The sequence below is a fragment of the Rhea pennata genome, chromosome 7, assembly GCF_028389875.1.
Source record: "Rhea pennata isolate bPtePen1 chromosome 7, bPtePen1.pri, whole genome shotgun sequence".
NCBI lineage: Eukaryota > Metazoa > Chordata > Aves > Rheiformes > Rheidae > Rhea > Rhea pennata.
Window position 1 is genome coordinate 33,773,337 of NC_084669.1, and position 20,007 is coordinate 33,793,343.

The 20,007-nt window shown below is 43.6% G+C and overlaps 1 protein-coding gene across 1 annotated transcript; it reads left to right on the forward strand.

Moving 5' to 3' along the window:
- The first annotated feature begins 266 nt into the window (after window positions 1–266).
- Window positions 267–19,849, forward strand: ZNF365 (zinc finger protein 365). The gene is made up of 5 exons (XM_062580467.1): window positions 267–310; window positions 1,540–2,118; window positions 12,660–12,840; window positions 15,197–15,234; window positions 17,370–19,849. Exons 1-5 carry the CDS (start codon window positions 267–269, stop codon window positions 17,614–17,616), a joined length of 1,089 nt encoding a protein of 362 aa, XP_062436451.1. The 3' UTR covers window positions 17,617–19,849.
- The last annotated feature ends 158 nt before the right edge of the window (window positions 19,850–20,007 follow it).

Below are 20,007 nucleotides of genomic sequence, written 5' to 3' on the forward strand. Positions count from 1 at the left end.
AAGTTTACCTTTTTATGTAATCAGCACACTCCACAGCTCTCCAACACAAAAAAAAAATCACTGTGGAAATATTCGGTTCCCCCAACCATCAGCCCACGAAAGGAAGGGAACCTGCGCTACCGTAGGAGGTGGCAGGGGCCGTCGGGGCTCTCTGCTCTTTGAGGCCCTGCTCCTCCAAAGACCTTACGTACTTTTTATACCAAGGCTGTCGCAGAACCCTACAGTGCTCAGAAACTTCTTTCTCTCTTTCCAGCCTACACCTAGCCATGGCTGGTTGTAACTACGTCCTGGCGCCCACTCCGTTTCCACGGTGCGAGCTGTCCCGTCCCTGAGCGCCGCGGCAGGGCAGAGCAGAGCAGCACCGGGCAGGGCAGCGCGGGGCAGGATAGGACAGCGCAGCACAGGGCAGAGCAGCGCGGGGCAGGGCAGGATAGGACAGCGCAGGGCAGGATAGGACAGCGCAACACAGGGCAGGGCAGCGCAGGGCAGGATAGGACAGCGCAGGGCAGCGCGGGGCAGCGCAGGGCAGGATAGGACAGCGCAGCACGGGGCAGGGCAGCGCAGGGCAGGGCAGGATAGGACAGCGCGGGGCAGGGCAGGATAGGACAGCGCAGGGCAGGGCAGCGCAGGGCAGGATAGGACAGCGCAGGGCAGGGCAGCGCAGGGCAGGGCAGGATAGGACAGCACAGGGCAGGGCAGCGCAGGGCAGGGCAGGATAGGACAGCGCAGCACAGGGCAGTGCAGGGCAGGGCAGGATAGGACAGCGCAGGGCAGGGCAGCGCGGGGCAGGGCAGGATAGGACAGCGCAGGGCAGGGCAGCGCGGGGCAGGGCAGGATAGGACAGCGCAGCACAGGGCAGCGCAGGGCAGGGCAGGATAGGACAGCGCAGGGCAGGGCAGCGCGGGGCAGGGCAGGATAGGACAGCGCAGGGCAGGGCAGCGCGGGGCAGGGCAGGATAGGACAGCGCAGGGCAGGGCAGCGCGGGGCAGGGCAGGATAGGACAGCGCAGGGCAGGGCAGGGCAGCGCAGGGCAGGATAGGACAGCGCAGCGCAGCACAGGGCAGGGCAGCGCGGGGCAGCGCGGGCGGCGCGCAGCGTCCCGCGGCGGAGCGAGCCCGGGAACGCGCGCGCGGCGCGGGCGCGCCTCGCCCTCCGCGCTCCCCACGTGCGCCCGCGTCAGGCCTTTCGCCCCGGCTGCGGCGCGCCGCTCGCCCTGATTTACGGCTCTGCTGAAAACGGCTCCCCCGCGCCGTCGCCGCCGGCGCAACAAGTCGGTGAGCGCGGCGGCGGCGGCCCCGCGGCGGCGGCGGCGGCCCCGCGGCGGCGGGCGGAGCGCCGCGCCCGTGGCGCGGGGCCGGGCCGGCCGCCGCGGGAAGCGGCGGGGACCCCACGCCCTGCCCCGCCCCGCCGAAGTTTGCCCGGGGGGATGCAGCGGGCGGCGGCGGGGCAGCGCGGGCTCCCGCGGCGGCGCTCGCCCGAGCGCGGCGCCGCGCTCCTGCCCTTCCGCTGCCCGCGCTGCGGCGGCGGCGGGTTCCGCAGCCTGTCCGCGCTGCGGGCGCACCTGGAGCGCGGCCGCGGCTGCGAGGAGAGCAGCCTGCTGGCGCGCGGCAGCCTCCTCTCGTCCCTCCAGGGCGCCGAGCCGCTCTGCGGGCGCGGCAGCCCGGCGCGGCCGGAGCCGCCCTGCGGCGCCCCGTGCGCTGCGCCCTGCCGGAGCGCGCCGGGCCGGCAGCCGCCCGAGGCGGACGCCGAGAGGCCCGTGTCCTTAGCGGCAGACTACGCGCCGGCCTCTCCCGGCGAGCACGCTTCCAAACCCGGCTTCCTGGCCGCTGACTCCAGAGCCTCTTTCGAGGCGCACGTCAGAGGCAATTTTAACAGGATGGTGGAGGCCGTGGACAAGACGATAGAGAAGAGAATCGACAAGCTCACCAAGGAGCTGGCCCAGAAAACCGCCGAGCTGCTGGAGGTGCGGGCGGCTTTTGTGCAGCTGTCGCAGAAGAAGCAGGAGGTGCAGCGGCGAGAGCGGGCCCTGAGCAGGCAGGTGGACGTCGCGGTGGAGATGATCGCGGCCCTGAAGCAGCGCCTCATCGAGTCCGAGGAAGAGCTCCACAGGAAAGAGGAGTAAGTGGAGAGGCGATAGCTGGGGGCTTCGCACGGGCTCGAGGAGCATGCGCCTCACCAGCGCATGCAGGACTGAAAGCTTCTGGGCGAGAGGGGCAGGTTCGGTGGCTTGCTGGCTGGGAAAGGGCCTGGCATTCACGAGCTTTTAGTAATTCCTTCTTGAGTTGTAGCCCGTGTGAGCGCATCTCCTGAAAGGTCAGGGACAGCTCTGCTGAGCAGATGGGCTCGTGCTTGAAAGTGGCGCCTCTGTCATGGCGACTAACTCTTATGTCCTGTAATGCCAGTGTTGTGACCCCGGTTCCATGGGGACAGGAACAAGTCTAAGCTATCATCAGCATATAATCTGATTTAAATTGACATCTCTAATGCACTGTATTTTTAAGAAGAGATGAATGGATGAGTGCTGGAGGCATTAGATAACAGTGCAGAACAGCACCTTTTCTCTGAAGTCATCCCACCAAGATCAGTGGGGTTGCCTGTGGAGGAAGACAGTTCCCCATGCAGCAGCAAAGCTGTATTGGAAGATGATGCTCAAGAGGTCATATCCAAGCAGGTGTTTTAGATGGACACACAACCATGAAACTAGAATTGCTTGTATGGGAAGAGGAAGCAGATGCTAGAGTCGTTTTGACAAGCCTCGTTCATCTAAAAACATTTGTGATGCATCCATTAAAAATGTAGTGAAGTCTGATATATTATTTATACATGAACTACTTAGTTTATTCAGCATTTGCTGGAACCTTTTCAGGCTTTTTGGAGCAGCACAACTTATTTTAGAGGAATGCAAATTTGGATGTTGATAAGGGAGTGCTTCTGAACGAATTCATCAGCTTACAAAGTAAAGATGAGGAGTGCTAGTTGCCATGACGCTGATCTCAGAAGAAATAGGAAAGGTGGTGTAGGAGTTCAGTGTAGGAAGTTTGGAGGGTTTTCATCCTTTCTTCATGTGGCTTAAGGACTAGAAAGAGAAAGTGATGATGACTCCTGAGGCAGATTTTCAGTCGATTTCCCAGGAGAGGGGACAGCAAAAGTGATGGAGTTTGAGCCTCTGGGATATACATCTTGAAGGAATATTCAGCAGAATCTCTGATTTTCTGAAATACCAGGTGAACCTCATAGAAGAGAAGATTTAAGGGCTAACAATAATAGTGAAGCTGAGACAGGGACTTAAAAGAATGGAGGAAGGAAGCTGTGAAGACAATTTACCATTTGAATACACTTCTGGTAGAATTTCCACCTAACCTTAGGTATCAAAGATGACAGCTTCCAGCCATCTTCTGTTATGGGCTCCTTTACAATGTGATTCATCCTACTTGTTCTAGAAACATGTCTCAAAGTGGCAGGAATTGTTCTGTGGAGGTCCTTCCTCCCTCTGAAGACTCAATAGGAACTTCAGGTAAGCACCTGTTTGGGGCGAGATGCTGAACTTCCAATATCTAAAATGAAGTTGTATGAAATCTTACTCCAAACTAAAGAGTTCTAGAGGACAGACTATGATGCAAGATTTGTGATCCACAGAAAAACATGACTGTCGGGGTAAAGCAGAAACTAGTCAGTGGAGCAAAAACAGAGTTATAAAAACTTCTGCTGTGCTGTAGAGTGAAGAGGAGTCATGGACTAGCAAGGAAGAAGAGAAGGGGCAGGGGGGAAACCTGAGTTACCTAGGAAGAAAGAATGAATGTGATATATGAGGGAGACAAAAGACTGATGTGAAAAGAAAGAGGCAGTAAATGTCTGATTTTTTTTTTTTTTTTTTTAATGCTAATAGGAAAGGCACAAGGAAAAGGCCACATCTCCCATCAGGAGACTGCTCAGTAAGAGCTGTGGCAAGAACAGAAGATGTGATCCTGAGGCTGGAAGGGGCTTAGTGGGAACAAAGAATGCTGTGGTAGAGAGGAAAAGAAAGGATGTTCGTGACCTTTACGGACAGCATAGCTTGTCTGGTTTTCTTATGGGCTGCTGGTAAATTCTGAGACCTGTCTCCATATTCATTTTCTTGTTTGTTCAAAAATTTATTCATCTTATGTGCTGAAAGGACTTTCTCCTTCAAAAGGAGGACCTCAGCTCTGGCTTTGATTTCTGGAACAAGTCCAGATGATTAGGAAGCCAAACAAGACTACTTAATGGAAATTGCAGAGGCAGGAGTTCTCACTGCAGATTGTGAAAAGTCAAAGGCACCCCTTAGGGACTGGCTGTGATACTTGCTGACCTTCAGAAATAAATGCTCTCATCCTTTTTTTGGTAAAATGTAAATATGGATAACTTTCCCCAAAAGTAGTACTAATATTGAACCACTTTAGCTGAATATTTGTTCTTCTTTATTTTTTTGTGGAAGAAAACACCTTTTCCATAGAGTTTCCTGGGGGATGCGAGGAAGAATGTTTAAGAGATGTAAAGGAAACCAGTCTTTCCTTTCGTCTCTGAATGGTTGTCTCTACTACCAGATAATATGGGGGAATAAGGTGCATGTGAAAAGAGGAAAGGGGTTATAATCAATATGCATTTTAATAACCAGACAGACTGAGGTATGTCTACTGCAGATCAGTCAGAGCTTAAAAAAAAAAGTCTATCCAACGAGGAAAAAAATTCTAGTTCAATTCTGAGACAAAGTCACAAAAATTCTTGTTTGTAGACTCTTCTACAAGAAAACATTGACAGCTTTTATGGGGATATCATCTTTTCTAGTAACTCTTGAAAAACAACAATGTTCTGATAGAGAAGTTAAAGAAGTTACTGATGTCTATACTGGACCTACATCTGAATGTAGGTATCCAACCGTTCTGCAAGTATCTTGTATGGAAAGGCAATCACCATCACATGAAAAGACTCCTTTAATATTAAATGTATTAATCCAGTGAATTTTATCTGTATGAAACATGCCTAGATAACCCAGGGAGCCTTGTGAAATGTTAGGCTAGGCCTGCTCCTACATGTAAGAATAAAAGAGTTAACTAGATGTGGAAGATGAAAGAGGGTGTATCTAGTTTTGTGGTGAAACTCGGAGATCTAACTTATAAATTGGCTATGTAAGAGAATTGGTGGGATTTAACAAACTTATTTTGAAGGGTATGGAAAGATGAAGACAGAAAGTAACAGTATCATTCCACTTTGGATAATGTTTCTGATTTTTGGATCTGATTGTGAAGTCAAATAGAAGAGCTAAGGGAAATGCAAGATGGGTGCTAGCAAGAACAACTTGCTTGGGAAGTCCCAAGAAGGAGATCTAAATTCCTACAAGGACAGATATGAATTCTTCATTTAAACATCTCCATCTTCTTGTTCCAGAAACACATTTCATTCAGGCCTTGTATCTTTTCTTTCTGCCCAGTCTAGTGAAGGTAGATTTTTGCATTTTTGGGACTAGCACTCCTCAACAGAGATGGTACATCTGAGGTCACTGTATCGTGATGGAATTTCACTTCCCTGTTCCATCTGTTAAATCTGCAAGCCTTCACTTGCATCAAGCATGTGGGATATAGAAAGACTGTTATGCTTCAAGTAGCTGCATTGTCAGAAGCTGATTTCTCTGATGTGCTCTTCAAAGAGGGTAACAAGTCTGTAAGCTTCAGAACTCTGTAGGGAGTAAATCCTTCTCAAAATTGAAATTAGTTAATGCTTTGATTAGCAGTGATAATGTAAATTACAGCACTATTTGGTTGAACTGTTAACCTTTCATTCTGCTGAGAGGGAGGAAGTACTGGTTTGAGCTGCCCATATAGATCTTTTTAGATTGGTAGGGTTACTTCTTCACAAGTGTCAGTTCATCTTTTTGTTTGTTTTAAATAAAAGCTATAGCAGTCCAACAGACAGTGATAGAGCAAAGGTATCTTTTTAGTTGTATTTTATTCCTCTTCCCTTACAAAAATATCTTTGCTAATATACATAGTTGTGCACGTTCTTATATTGGTGGGGTGCGCTCGTGGGGATCAGGTGTAGTGATGGGGGGGAGAGAGGTAATGGTACTACACTAACAAAACTAACCCATAGTTAAAGTAATGCGCTTCTGAGCACAGAATAGTCTTATAACAGGCACTGTTGCATCACTTATTCTCTTGATATTAGCAAAGCCCAAAGTTTTTGGGGGGAGGAGGGAGAGAGCCCAAAACTGAATGTTTTGCAGATACAAGTCCAGCTACCAAGGACAGGTTCCATTTCACTGACCTGTCCCAGTTTGGCCTTGGATAGTTTGGATGAATGATGGCTGTTGGGTCAAGCCTGGAGTAGAGCTGCTGAGCAAAAGGATGATTAATTAGAAGATATGCCCTGAAAGGGAATATTCAGTGTTTCATAAAGGAGAGTGCAACTCATTGAGTACTATGATCTTAAAGATATCACAGAGGCCTGTAGAAAGCAGGTAACTTTGTGTTGAATAAGATATCAAGAAAACCTTTGAAACTAAAAACAGCTATAAAATCAACTTTGAGAGGACACCTAGAGTTTGCTTCTGGAAATTATGTTTTAAGAAAATCAAACAGGTAGATTTTTTTTTCCAGTAAGTCTGAGTGGGGTAAACATTTGAAATAAAGGACACTGTGTCCTTAAATCTTAGTGTGAGATGTATATTCAAAACAAAGATTTGGGCCTTAGTAATTCTCTACTTCTGCCATGTTCAAAGACAACAAAAATTGTCATAATTCTTTCTTTGCATGAATTTGAATTTCTGTTGAGAACTTTTTACTGAGAAAACAAAGCAGATATTTTTGAGGTATGTTTGTCTGGACTGTCTTATCTTACTGTAGCATTAGTTAGAATGACTTGTATTTCTGTCCTGCATAATGCATCTGTACACCCACACCACTCATTTCTGGGGAATTTAAGACAACTAGTGATTTTTAAAATATATGGTCCTCCACTGGAAGTTTTGTGGTGACTTGCACATTTTCACCTTTCATCCTAGTAGAGGGTAAGAACATGCATGTAGTCAGTTTTCATTATCTCTAACAGTAATTTCTTTAAGCAGTTTAGTACACTTGCTTGACACTGTCTGTTCATGCCTGTGCTCTGGCATAGCCTGGAATATAAAATCTTTTTCAAAATAGCTGTTGTAGTGAGTAGTTATTTTGCCAGAAACTTGCAGTTAATGATACTATTTATGCAAACAGCAGCTTGACAATGGGATTAAGAGTTTCATAGTCTGGCTCCTAGAGATCACTGCAACTTGTGCTTTCTTTAAAATACCAATTTCAGTTGTACAACAAAACAATTTGGGTTTTGCTCCAAGTAGAATATGACCGCAGCTACGCATTTTTCTATCCTCAGTTTCAGAGGGTCCCTCTCTCTTCCCCATTTCCTTTCATCTTCCCACCTGAGAGATTACTTCCCCCTCAGTGCCCTGATTCAAGTGTAGCGTGATTACCTCATAAAATGAGCCTGCAAAATAAACTATTTTAACCTTCCCAGTGCCAACCCGGTAACCTTATGGCTCAGATCTACAGCACAACCCACAAACAACTGAAGGGGAGCAACTGATAGGGTAATAATTTTTTGAGAGGAGGAGGTGTGAACCTCTTAAATCAAATGTGCTGATAATGGTGTAGGAATGTGAAACCACAAGCTAATGAAAAACAGATATCAGCCTTCAGGCAACACCACCAGTGAGATGACAGATAAGGGCAGCAGCCTTAATGAATGTACATATTTAAAATATTTTCACAACTAAATGAAAACTAGCTGTAGTATGAACTTTCCTGTCCTCAGTTAAAAAAAAATAGAAAAACACCATGTAAATCTCTAAAATGATTAGATACTTGGATACAGAATCTGCATAGAGAGCTTCATGCTTATCTCCACCTACTGAGCAGTTGCAGGTGTTAAAGTTACTGTAAATAGTCCTGGGACCAGCACTGTGTGTCTGTAGGAGGGTTCAGTCGCAACGGGTGAAATCATTAGCCCTTCTTGTCAAATAAAGGAGCTGGAGCTGTCCCAAGCTCTGTATCTACTCTGAGTATTACACACTAACTAGCTGAAAACCATACAAATACTAAAAGTAACTCCAGGGGCTGTATGCCAGCAACTGTTCAGTTACACAAGAACTGCAGCTCACTAGTCTTGCAAGGATAACCATGTAATCTAGTAGTAAAGACAGCACTAGGTGAGATTCATTCTTCTGCCTGTGGTTTATTTATCATGTCTTGTGCTGTTTCATGAAGGTTTGGGGAAAAGTTTCAAGGCAGACCCATCTGCAGCTTTTCCTCAAGAGCAGCTAAGCTCTTGCTAGAGTGCAGAATGCCAAGCTAGTTAACCTGTTATAGTTAACTAAAGTTATCTCCCTCAGTGAGTCAGATTAGAGTAAAAGCTTTGGCAGCAAGTCTGTCTTGCCCATGTTGAGTCCTTCCCTCTGCTCTTCTCTCCAGTTCAGCACGTCTCAGTGGCCTGCTGCATTGCAATAAATTCCCCTCAGACTCCTCTGCCTCTGGGAAAAGCTCTTCTCCCTCAAGCTAGCAGCCTCGGCTCCTGCTGCTCCTCTCGGGCCTCTCCCAGGTTGTATGTCCCTTGTCGGCTTTGTCGTTCCCTCTCCCTCGTCTCGCCCAGGCTCCAGAAGCTGCTGCCTGTCACACAGGGCTCTCTGAGAGTGAGCAGTACTCCGTCCTTCTAAAAGGTTTTGGCTAATGGAGGTTGCAGCACCCAAGAAGAAAACAAATAACTAACCTTTCTCCCTGCTACCCAGTCACAACCCTTAAGAATATTACACAATACAATATACATTGATATACATTTGTATAGCAAACTACAAACATACAACATGAAACCACTCTGTTATCTTCTGAAGAAGTTTCCTGTACTGAGAGTAATTTTTTCTGCTCAGAAAGTTTAGTGGCAGGAATCAGAGTTTATGGTGAAAAGGGGCAGGAGGCTGCAGGCGGAAGGTGCAGGTGAGAAAGGAGGGCAAACAGAGGAGCCAGGGAAAGTGAGAAAGAGACGACACTGAGACCAGAGAGAGTTCAAGGGGAGCTAATAACTCTACATCACCTTTTCTTAAAATAGCAGCAGTGCTCCAGATGTAGGATAGTCAGTACAGAGTAGGCAACTGCTCGTTAGAAAGGGCAGCGCTGCAGGTCTGAGCTGGGCTCTAACCAGTGAGTCCTGTTTCAGGTCTGACAAGGCTGGTCTGCAAAGATCCTGAACCCAGCAGGTCCATGCTGGAGCGCTCTGTTTTATTTTATTTTATTTTTTTGCCCACAATATTCTTGGAACCAGCTTGCTCCTGATTTACTTAGGAGCATTATCTGACCTGCTGTGAACATCTGTTTTTTTGCAAAGCGTAAGAGCAAATGAAAATCAGATCACATAATGTTTCCAATAGCAATTGCAGAGGCCAGCAGAAATGAGGTGAAAGTAAAATAAAGAATGTAAACAGAAAATCATCACTATTAAAACTAGATACTAAAAATAGAATTGAAGTGATAGGGTAACCAATAAGGCTAAGAAAAGGTCTGTGCAAACTACAAGAGACAAAGGCAGTTAAACAGATAACTAATGGCTGTAGAGAAGCTAAATGAGTTCTTTGAACCATTCCACTATTATTCATGATGGGAGGAGGGTAAAAATTGTTCAGGGAACTTCCTTCAGGTAATCAATGCATAGCACTGGCACAGAGTGCGGTCTCTGAGGAAGATGCTTTGGAACAACTAGAGAGACTTATTAGCAGTCACTCCTTGGGGCTTGATGTTGTTCTTCTGAGAGATGTGAATGAAGTGAAAACAAAGTGCTGTTCAGCAGAACAAGGCCTATGACTGAGACAGTGCATGGGTATTCTGGCTCATGTCTTTTTAAATGGAATTTACTGAGCAGTTATAGCACTTCAGAACAAAGGAAGATTTTTAGATAAAACAATTATTAAAGACAAACTCACAGGATGTATGGAGGTATCTAAGCAAACAGAGAAAAATGATGGAAATACTACCACTGCTGCTAATAACGGTTCCTATAAATAATGGCATGTAGGATGCCAAGTATCTTGAATGGTCCAGATAGCAAGGGAAATAGAGAATATATGTATTCATTGAGGCTATATGTCTGTTGTCCTCCTGGAAGTGGTCTAAGCTTTTCAGAAAAACCAGTGCTCTCTCCCTTCCGCTTGTGGCACAGCTCACTAAATAGGCATCTGCAGGAAAGATAAATTTGTGGGTGATCATGCCACAGAGCAGGAAATTAATGGATGCTTTTTAATTACCTTTGCTGACACAATTACAAATATTAGCATTTTTGAAATTATCCAGCCTTTTAAAAACACATATACCCTCCCGTTGCAGTGAAAGGCACGAGCTGTCTGCGTGCCTCGGGAGGGTGTTCTTGCGGCACCCCAGGCCAGCTAGCTCCCTGCTCTGGCCTGCTTTCTCCGTGGGGAGACCAGCGATCTGGCAGACCACGCACAGTTCTCTTTCCTTTCCCACAGGAGGGATTTACAGCCAGCCAGCTAAGTTTCAATCTTTCTGAGCTTCCTATCAGAAGAGGAAGACCCCATGGTTGAACTGCAGGGGCTTCAGGTTGCTCTTATGCTAAAATAAATTCAAAGTGGCTTCAGGAAATCAAAGGAGTTACAGTGCTGTCAGTGAGGTGAGAATAAAGCCCTAAAAGCCTGAGTTTAGGCAGGCTTCTTCCCAAGCATTTTCAGTGGCTCTTTATTACTGTGTTACTCTGAGCAAGCTAATAATCACAGAAACTATATAGAGCCTTAAAGTTGGAATGAATTAGCTGAGTTTAACAAGCAAACTCTTCTTACCGCTCTCTTAAGCCAGGTTTTGTGAATAAATTAATTTAAATTAATCAGAATGGCTTTGAATGTCCTCATCCAACGCTACATGTTTGTTTTAATCTAATTTCTAACATTAGATCAGCCTTGTAAACTGCCTTTTGCTATGCTCTGGTGTAGTTTAGAGCAGACAGACACAGCTTGAATTCTCAATACCAAATTTTCATTGTTGGCTGTTTGTGCCTAACTCTTCATAGGACAAAACCAGCTCACTGTTTGAAATAATTATCTACAGAGCTACTGAGTTAAACTATCTGTGATGAAATACCAAGAAACTTTGGATTTCTTATAAACAAGCTTCAAAAGTCTGTTTTTGCTACCATGTTTTCATAGCTTCTGCTTATAATGCTTTTTCTCTGGGGCTATGTATTTCTACCAAGCAATCATGTCCTTTTTTATTTGGCAGGCATTGGTTCCCCCCTCTCCCATGCCCCAAATTCTGAATGAAGCAAAAATTAACATGGTTTAACTGGCAGAACAAGAACTGTTTATCCAGGCATTTATTAACTGGGGGAATCCTACGTGTCCATTTTTTGTAATACATGCCTCATTCTGTAACCACACTTCTCCTGCCTGAAGTAAGAGGTCCAAGTGGTCACCCTTTTACCACTGATAGTATGCAAAGTGCTTCAGAATGATCCTTCTCTCCGTGCTGAATACCTTTCATAGTCAACGGTGTAATTTGTTGCTTCCACTGGTGTTAGCAGACCAGAAACATCTGTGAACTCATGACTTAAAACACTCCCTTCCCCTGCACATACTGCTCGTTCTGTGAGTTGTAGATTCTCTCTTAATCTCCTAAGCTCCCACTACTACAGATCACAACACTGCACTTTGAAGTACTTGCAGGATTGCAGCTAAAGTGAGGTTTAATGGCCACAGTAGCTCTTTTAAGTTAGGAACCACCACAGTACTTACATTGGACTACTATTGTTAGATTATGAGAAAATGGGAAGGTGAATTTGCAATTTCGTGTTTCAAGACTGATAGTCATGTATGTAAGTAAGAAAAAGAGAAAGTGGTCCTGTTTTCAGATAGATGTCTGTACTGCTCTCTCCAGCACACATTATCATTACTTCTCGTCCGGTAGTCTGTGGACCACCAGGGCTCTAAGGACTATTTCCAAGAGATCTAAAATATGTGATAAAACTTCCCCAAATCCACTGCCCATAAGCTTAAATTCAGTATTCAGGGTTCCAGCTCTTGTGCAAGTGTCTACAGAAAGGTTGAAATCTCTTACTAGAGGGGAAGGACAGCAATTAGCCACCATGGGATATCACCACAAAAAACAGGGTAAGTATCAGGTGAGATGTCTCCAGCAGAGAGAAGGAGCTGCCCACCACAAGACACTGGTGAAACCTCATCAGTAAATCTAGGCATCATTTCAGTTATCTATTTTGACCGCAGCCGCAAAGAAAGGCAAGTGAGACTGGCAGCCTATTTTAGAAGAAGTTAAAAGCATCTGATCTCTTTAGACATGCCGAACAAGGGCTCTCTGTAATTATATAAGGGGCCAAATGCCGAGGAGACATGGGGACAGAAACAACTGGCAGAGACTAAGCAGATAAATCCAGGCTATGACAAACAAACAACTGTTGGTCGTGCTACGGTGGAGGCTGATGGGTTTATGAAAGGAATTGTATGAAATTGTGGCCTGCAGTGGCAGTATTTGGATTTCAGCTTGGATCTGAAGACCTAACAAGTCTCTAAGTAATCTTCTGACAGCAGTGAGACCAGGGCCTTTCCCATTATTTAAATGCCACTTCTTTGCATTTTTTTTGTCTTGCAGAGAAGTTGTTACTTTCAACCACTTCCTTGAAGAAGCGGCAGAAAAAGAAGTCCGGGGAAAAGCCAGGCTCCAGCACTTCATTGAGAACCTATTGCAGCGGGTGGACCTGGCAGAAAGGCAGCTAGAGTATTACCAAAATCAGCAGATTGCGTTCCACCACACTGATGTCAGCGAACCAGTGGTAAGCCAGCAAAGTCCTTTTGTTAACCGTCACCCACCGCTGGAGGGAAAGTACTTGAATCTGAATGTGAGTAGGCCCAGTGGGACAAACTAATTGCTAGATTTGTATTTGTGAAATGTTTCTTTAGGTTTATGTTTTATTTATATTTTTAACTGCCACTTCACGTATTTGTCATGCATCACACAGAATGTGTTTAGTACTAACAGGTGAATTTCAAACAATTTTGAGTGTCATTGTGGAAACCTGGATAGTTCATATTCCCATATGAATTATATTTGAAACTTAAAGCTCTGGTGTTCATTGTAATGGGTAGTGTGGAAAACAGTGTTCAGTTCTAGCCTGATGTAACCAAATCGCAAGATAATGAGCAAAGGCAGCAGGCAGCTGAGGATTCAAGTTTTGCACCCTTTAACCTGAAGTAAGTTGCAAATATATTGGCAATGTGCAGTAATGTGGAAGAGGGTGGGAAAAACATGTAAAAGTTCAGTTCATCCCATCTTGACTCCAGACTTCATGTCCTCTTGAGCAAAGGATAGAGAGGAAAAGAGCAGAGATAGCCAAATATGGGAAAACAGAGAATATTTGCCAGACTTTATTTCCCAGCTTTGGCTATGGCTGCTGTTTTCTTGCTGGAAACACATTGCCTTTGGGTCATCAATTTTCTTTTGGCTTTTTTTTTTTTTTTTTTTTTTTTTGCAGATCCATAAATATTTTCAGCAGAGATGTGAGTCCTATAGAGAATATGTAAGCCTGCTGGCAAATAGGTTGCCTTTCCTTAGTTATCTATTACAGGACTCCTAAAAGTAGTCCATGGATTTCCACAGCCCCCAGATTTGAAGTCTGTCCCATTGCTGTCTAAACATTGTTTTTAAACAACATTATTTCTGTAAACTCTCTCATTCTTACTACTTAAACTCAATGTTTTCCCTACAATCCATTACAGTTACGTGGCAACTTCTATCCACATACCTTCCAAAGAACATTTCAACTTACATGGATACCCCATACTGCCTATTCTAAGTAATTACTCTTCCTTGGGGGTGAAGTGAAAGGCATCTGATCATGCACAGCACTAAAAAGGTATTTAGTGGTAGAAAGCAAAGGTTCCTTGAAGACGTTTAGGCAAGAACTGAATAAACATAGATGTGTTGAAATTTATGTGGGTTCCCATCTGAAAACAGTGTCTGTGAGAACCTGGAAGAGGACTATAAGGATAAGCCTCAGTATTAAATCTTCTCCCAAGCTCTTGATGTGTTTACCGGGATCCTTGGCTCAGCAGTATCCCTTGGGGAAGGTGTCAACTTTTGATGCAGCTGCCCTGCTTCTGAATGACTTAAGCATTCCTCTTAGGTCATCTATCCAAATATTGACCAGCCTGACCTTCACGAGGTAATGGGAGAAATGCACACAATGGTTCCAGACTCCCATTCACGGCAGATGACAAGCAAAGTTGGGTCAAGCAAAAGTCCACCTGCAAGGCGTGGAAAATACCAGGGACAGAGTGGACACTTACTAGAAAATAATCATTTTCAAATGCCAGATCTGACCTGCTCAGTATGGTAACTTCACTAAATGATATTCAAAGTCTCAGTCTAATTCTCAAGTATGTAACACTGATTGGGGATCAACAGAAAGAAGGCTGCAGGCTCCCAGACAGATTTAGGCTGAGCTGGTGTTAAATGCTTCCTTCCCTCACCCCTACTAACAGAGGAGCTAGACAAAATTATTCCCAAACTGTGGAGCACCCTGTCTTAATAAATAGAGTCATGCAAAGTTGTGCTGGCCATGAGGCTGTGTCCCTAAATGGTCTTGAGATTTGGGGTAGGAGGGAAGGAGGAGAAACACTTGAGTTCTCACCTTCTACTGCTGTGCACTGGAGCATTCGGAGCTGGAGTTTCTAAGCTGCTTTTGTAAAATAAATGTATGACTGCAAAATTTAAGGTGCTGAGATAAAATTAATGTAATACAGTTTGTTGAGGCACTATCACTTATTAATAATCTTGAACACAATAATTACTTCTCATTGTATCTGCACTGTTTAATCTAATGTGAAGAATCTCTGGTCAGCCCACACTTCTTCAGCGATTTACTTTGATTATAGTTACAATAAAAATAATGGGGAAAAAATCTAACTACTAGCAATTCACATATTATGATTTTAAAACCAGCTATAGTAAGTTGGAGGAATAATAATCAGTGAATGGGTTTTTTTTTAAGTTTCTCTTACTAACAGCAGGTGAGAATGGAAATGTGAATTTGAAAATGGCATATATCTAGAATATTTTAACTCAATTTTATCAACACGCCTTAATTACTTGGTAATTTAATGCTAATAACGTTTCTGTTTTCCTTGCAGTTTACAGACATTTCATTACATAAGAAACCCAGATGCCTGTATGTATTCTTTTCTTTTTTCTCATATTTAAAGATACTAAGTTAACATGCTTGCATTTCTGCTTTTGCTATCTCAAACTAATCCTAAGGTCAGAATCAAGGTGAGTCTTGGATCAGGTCCTATTCTCCTTTGAAAAGACACTATCAGAACTAGCATTAAGTAGTATCCTTGATACGGACCAATCGGATATATATCTGATAACCTGACTGTCCTGTGCAGCAGAGAGTAGAGGTGAGGAAGCCTAGAGGAGCAGGAAAGGTTTTATTTTGCTCTGCCTGTTCTGTGGATGAGGGGGAACCTCAACATCCACTCTACCAGCTGTTTTTAAGAGCTCGAAAACAACTAAGTAGATAAACTAGGTTTTAATGATATGTATCAGCTAAAAAACCGGGAGGCATTACTACCTGTCTAGAAAACTCTCAGGTAATCACAGGAGTTCTTGTTGTCTGCTGCATATTCCATATCTTGATATACAGGCTGAGAGAAACAGTTGATGCGCAGGAGGAATATCCTTGCTTGCTGCCAACCTGCTGGCAGGAATGTCCCTGTGCTGTTGTGTCCTGGACCTCCAGCTGCTTACAGAGTTTGGGATCAGTGCCTCAACTCACAGTCCCTTTTACTCCAAGCCCCTGCCTTTGCTTTCCAGTTCCTTTTTTCCAGGTTCTCCCTGCTGTCTCCAGGAAAAGCCCTACTGAGGGCGTGGCAGACCTCTACTGATGCTCACTAGCCATTTTGCAAAGGCACCGAGACCTACCTGTACATCAGTGCCTTAATCAATCTTAAATGCCAATTCCTGTTCTTAAGACAAGAAGTAGGTCTCAAAACCTTGAGACTGTCTCAAGAAACACCTGATGTTCATGAAATGTAGCAGGAAATGTAGCATGAAATGTAGAGCTCGTTTCCTAAACGAGAGCTCTCACGTGATGGGAACAGCCCGGAGGATGGCACTGGGGAGACTGGAAAGTGCAGTTGCAGGTCCTGAGGGGCGAGGGCCTGAGCTGTGCACACTTAAAACAGCTGCAGCTTTTTCCAAAACTGGCTCTGTCTAGTGTGCACTATTGTTCAACTTCTAGGACAAGTAATACTACAGATACCTGGTTTCCAGAAACAATGAGCTGTGGAAAATAGTTCCTATGGGAATTCTTAACGTAACTTGTACATCATCACATCTGTTCTTTGCTTCAATCATGCTAGTTGGGTATTCATAAGCTGGTGCCTTAGATTCATAGTGCTGCTGTTTTACTGTATGTATCTGCTGTAAAACATTTCAAGATGATGTTAAAAGGGAACTGTAAAGTTTTTATTTAACTAAACTGTGGAACTGCAGTTTCAACATAAAATTTCAGAGCAGAAGGCATGGTTCACAGCACCAAGCACTGTGCTGTAACTCCATTTAAGTTCACCAATTTCAGCAGCTCTCACTAGGCATAAGCCATCACAGAGCAGACAGAAAATTCAGCTTAGTTTGGGCCTGAAGCTTTTATTTCCCTCTGAACACGAACTATTGTACTCTCCCTTTCTCATGTTTCAAATTAAACCCTAAAGCCAAAGCTGAAGTTTCCTAGTCGAGTTTCTGGAGCTATTGTCCAGCTAGTGAGTAGTGTCAAGCACTGGGACTTGTCAGTGCTGTGACAACCCCAAAGAGCACTGAGATCCCACCAAGGAGATCCCTCCCAAGGAGTCAGCACTGCTGCGGCATCCACTTTCTATTGCTGTTGATGCCATGCTGTCTTTTAAAGACATGGAGCTGTTTATTCTTTGCAGAAGGTTGCTGTGAACATGTGCATCTTTAAAATTCCTTGATTTTAAAGATCCCCCCGCTTAAGCTAAAAATATGGACCTCAGCAAGCTAACCACTCCAAAATCAGCAGAATCTTACCCTGAATGAAAGTTTAGAGGATTATGCATGAAGAAGGTTCACCAGTAACACATGTAGGGGTTCTTTTAGTGAGGGATGCTTTTGAGTATTGAGAAATACATCTCCTCTTGCCACTGTGAGCTTTTACCTTTCAACCTGGTCCTATAAAAAAGGCTATTTCTGTCTTCAAATATCTGTAGGTTTGGGACATTTTGGGCACCTTTCACTTTTCAAGACCAAATAATAATTACTAATAATCATTATTACTAATTTCAGGAGCCGAGGAAGTCAACACACTTCATATAACATCCCTGATGCAAAGCCTCATTCCTTTCAGAAAGGAAGAATCTTATTGAAAAAAGTAAAGGATGAAAAAAACAGCATTCAGCCAGTCAAATACTTCTATGAACCTGTTGATTGCCCAAGAGAACTATGGAGACCACAAAAGAAAAGCGAACCAGTCTGCTCTGCCAGAAAGGTGAATGCAAAATCTAGGATGGGGAAAAAGGCCAAACCACTATAGGAACAGTTGATAATATATATAGTGACAGAGGAGCTTGGCTTCAAAGGAACAGATATTCATTGAAGTTAATCATCCTATTTTTTCCTATCCATCTGGCCATGCCAAAACATATCGAGTATAATATATAGAAATAGATACAGTATGGAATATTTATATATTATTTAGTAATTCCATTCCCACTTCAGGCACTATAAGAGAAGTGACATTTTATTCAGTTTACACTGAGGTTTTTCTATTTATTTATTTATTTACAGAGCTTATTTTAAATGACTGCAGTTATCTTGCTGGGCAGTACTGTAGCTATATGTTATGTTATTTTAGTGGCAGCATGTGGCTTGGTTATTTACTTTCAATCTGTGCTGTTGCTGAAATTCAGACGAATCCATTTAATCGGCACCCAGGTATTCAGTCTTTGTGCATAGGTAGGTATACGATCAACGATTAACTGTCACATGTACGAACGTACTTAGATGCCAGAAGTCCACTTCGGTTGACTTGAAGGGTGTCTATAGCAACAGACTGCTACAAAGAGTTTTCTGCTATAAGCCCAGGCGGGCAGGTTCCCGTACTTTCTTACATATGTTAAACAGCTCGATCTTGCTGACAGCCGCACTCTCTGTTAGTACGAGTTTGAGCTGCTTTGGTGTTCAGCACAGCTGTCACACTCCCGAAGCTTTATGTTATTGCTGTACGTACCAGCCTGTGGTGTCACTGAGCACTGAGGGCAGAACCTGGCACCGCAGCCCCCACCAGCACTTTGAGGCAGAGGAGTCATTTCTTTACAAAGTTACAGCAGCAGCTTTTTAACAGCTGCAGAGTAAACACGTGCAAACCCTGTTCTTGCTTTAAGGCAAGAAAGGCCAAAACTGGCTACGATCATAACCTAAACCCATCAAATTTTTATCTCTATGAAGAATCCTTATAGGGTTGAGACACTCCTGGATTTCAATAGAAACTCCAAGACTAAGGGAGTTAGAGAAGATTCCAGGACAGGAATTTTTCACTGGCATGCGTGCGTTTACATTGGTTTGTGCCAATTAAAAGGATCCTCATTCATCAGACTTTTTAATCAAGGTAATTTTTCAGTGCATACTGTTTTTTGGTAACATGAATCCTCATGCCATGTTTACAAATATGAACATCCTGTTGATGTTACTGATGAGATTAGATTTCTCAAGAAACAGAAAGAATAGGTGAAACAAGTCTGTGTAACTTTTTAAATGCTCATAACAGATGTAAATTGTTTTTGTGGAAGGTGATTTTTACAGTATGTGTACAAAGATATGTGAAAAATGTTTTTCATTTTTTATAGTTATCACTGTAGGCAGAACTGATTATTAAAAGACAGTGTATCACTATGATTACTGCTGCAATAAGCACCTGAGTTGCAATATTTTTAAAATAGATGATGACCAATCAGTCAGCTAAGATCAGGTAATTAAAGATGTATATTTGTCAAAGTATGAGGTATGAGCCCCCAGAAAGTAGAATGCAAGGAATGGAAGTACTATTCCTGACTTTTATTTTGGAGAGTGTAGTTGGGACAATCAGATAACATGCGTAAAGTTTCTCAACACTGTTTCAAGGGAAGGTCACAGTGTAAAACCAATTCAGGTATTTAGGTTGCAACTACATTTCAATATTTGTTTAGCTATCTCACAAGGCCACATTCAGCCTTATGCTAGGCATTAAGTGCAGGTGAAAATGATTTGTTAGTTGTGTTGCATGTTTTCTGATCAGACAGTCTGTTAAGAGAACTTTCTTAGGCAAGCCACATAATATAAATACTCTTTAATTTTTTCTATCATTTCCCTCATCCTTTTAAAAAATGAAAAGTGACCCCTTTTGAAGATAATATTGATGAACTTTAGAAAGAAATGAAGAAAAATATATTAATCTATTCCATTATTCACTTGACACTGAGAGGATTCTTTTATATTTTTAAATACCTATCTGCTCTGTTAGACACCAAAGTTAAGTGCAACTACCAGTTCATGAATGAGATATTTATTTTGTTATTTATCATGTCAGAATCTTGACTGTAAATTGTCCTTTTGGGAGAGGAAAAGAGAATAAAAGACTTTGCATGTTCTTTAACTTTTCAGATCCTAAGTTACAGTTACTTGCTGAACACATGCCAGCTTAGTTAATTACCAAGAAATTGGATTGCACTGTAACCCCAGATAAACATTTTTAGAATATAAACATTCTAATAATAAAGATATATTTCTCAGTTACTGTGTTGTTTAGCTCTGTGAAAATAAAATGTTTCTTAAAAAAGCTTACCCAATAAAAGAGAAAAAGAGCGGAAGTACACAAGAAATCCCAGCCCCACTAGGACTTGGGTTCATTCTTCAGATAAAGTGGTGGTTTGTACAAACTGCTCTGATA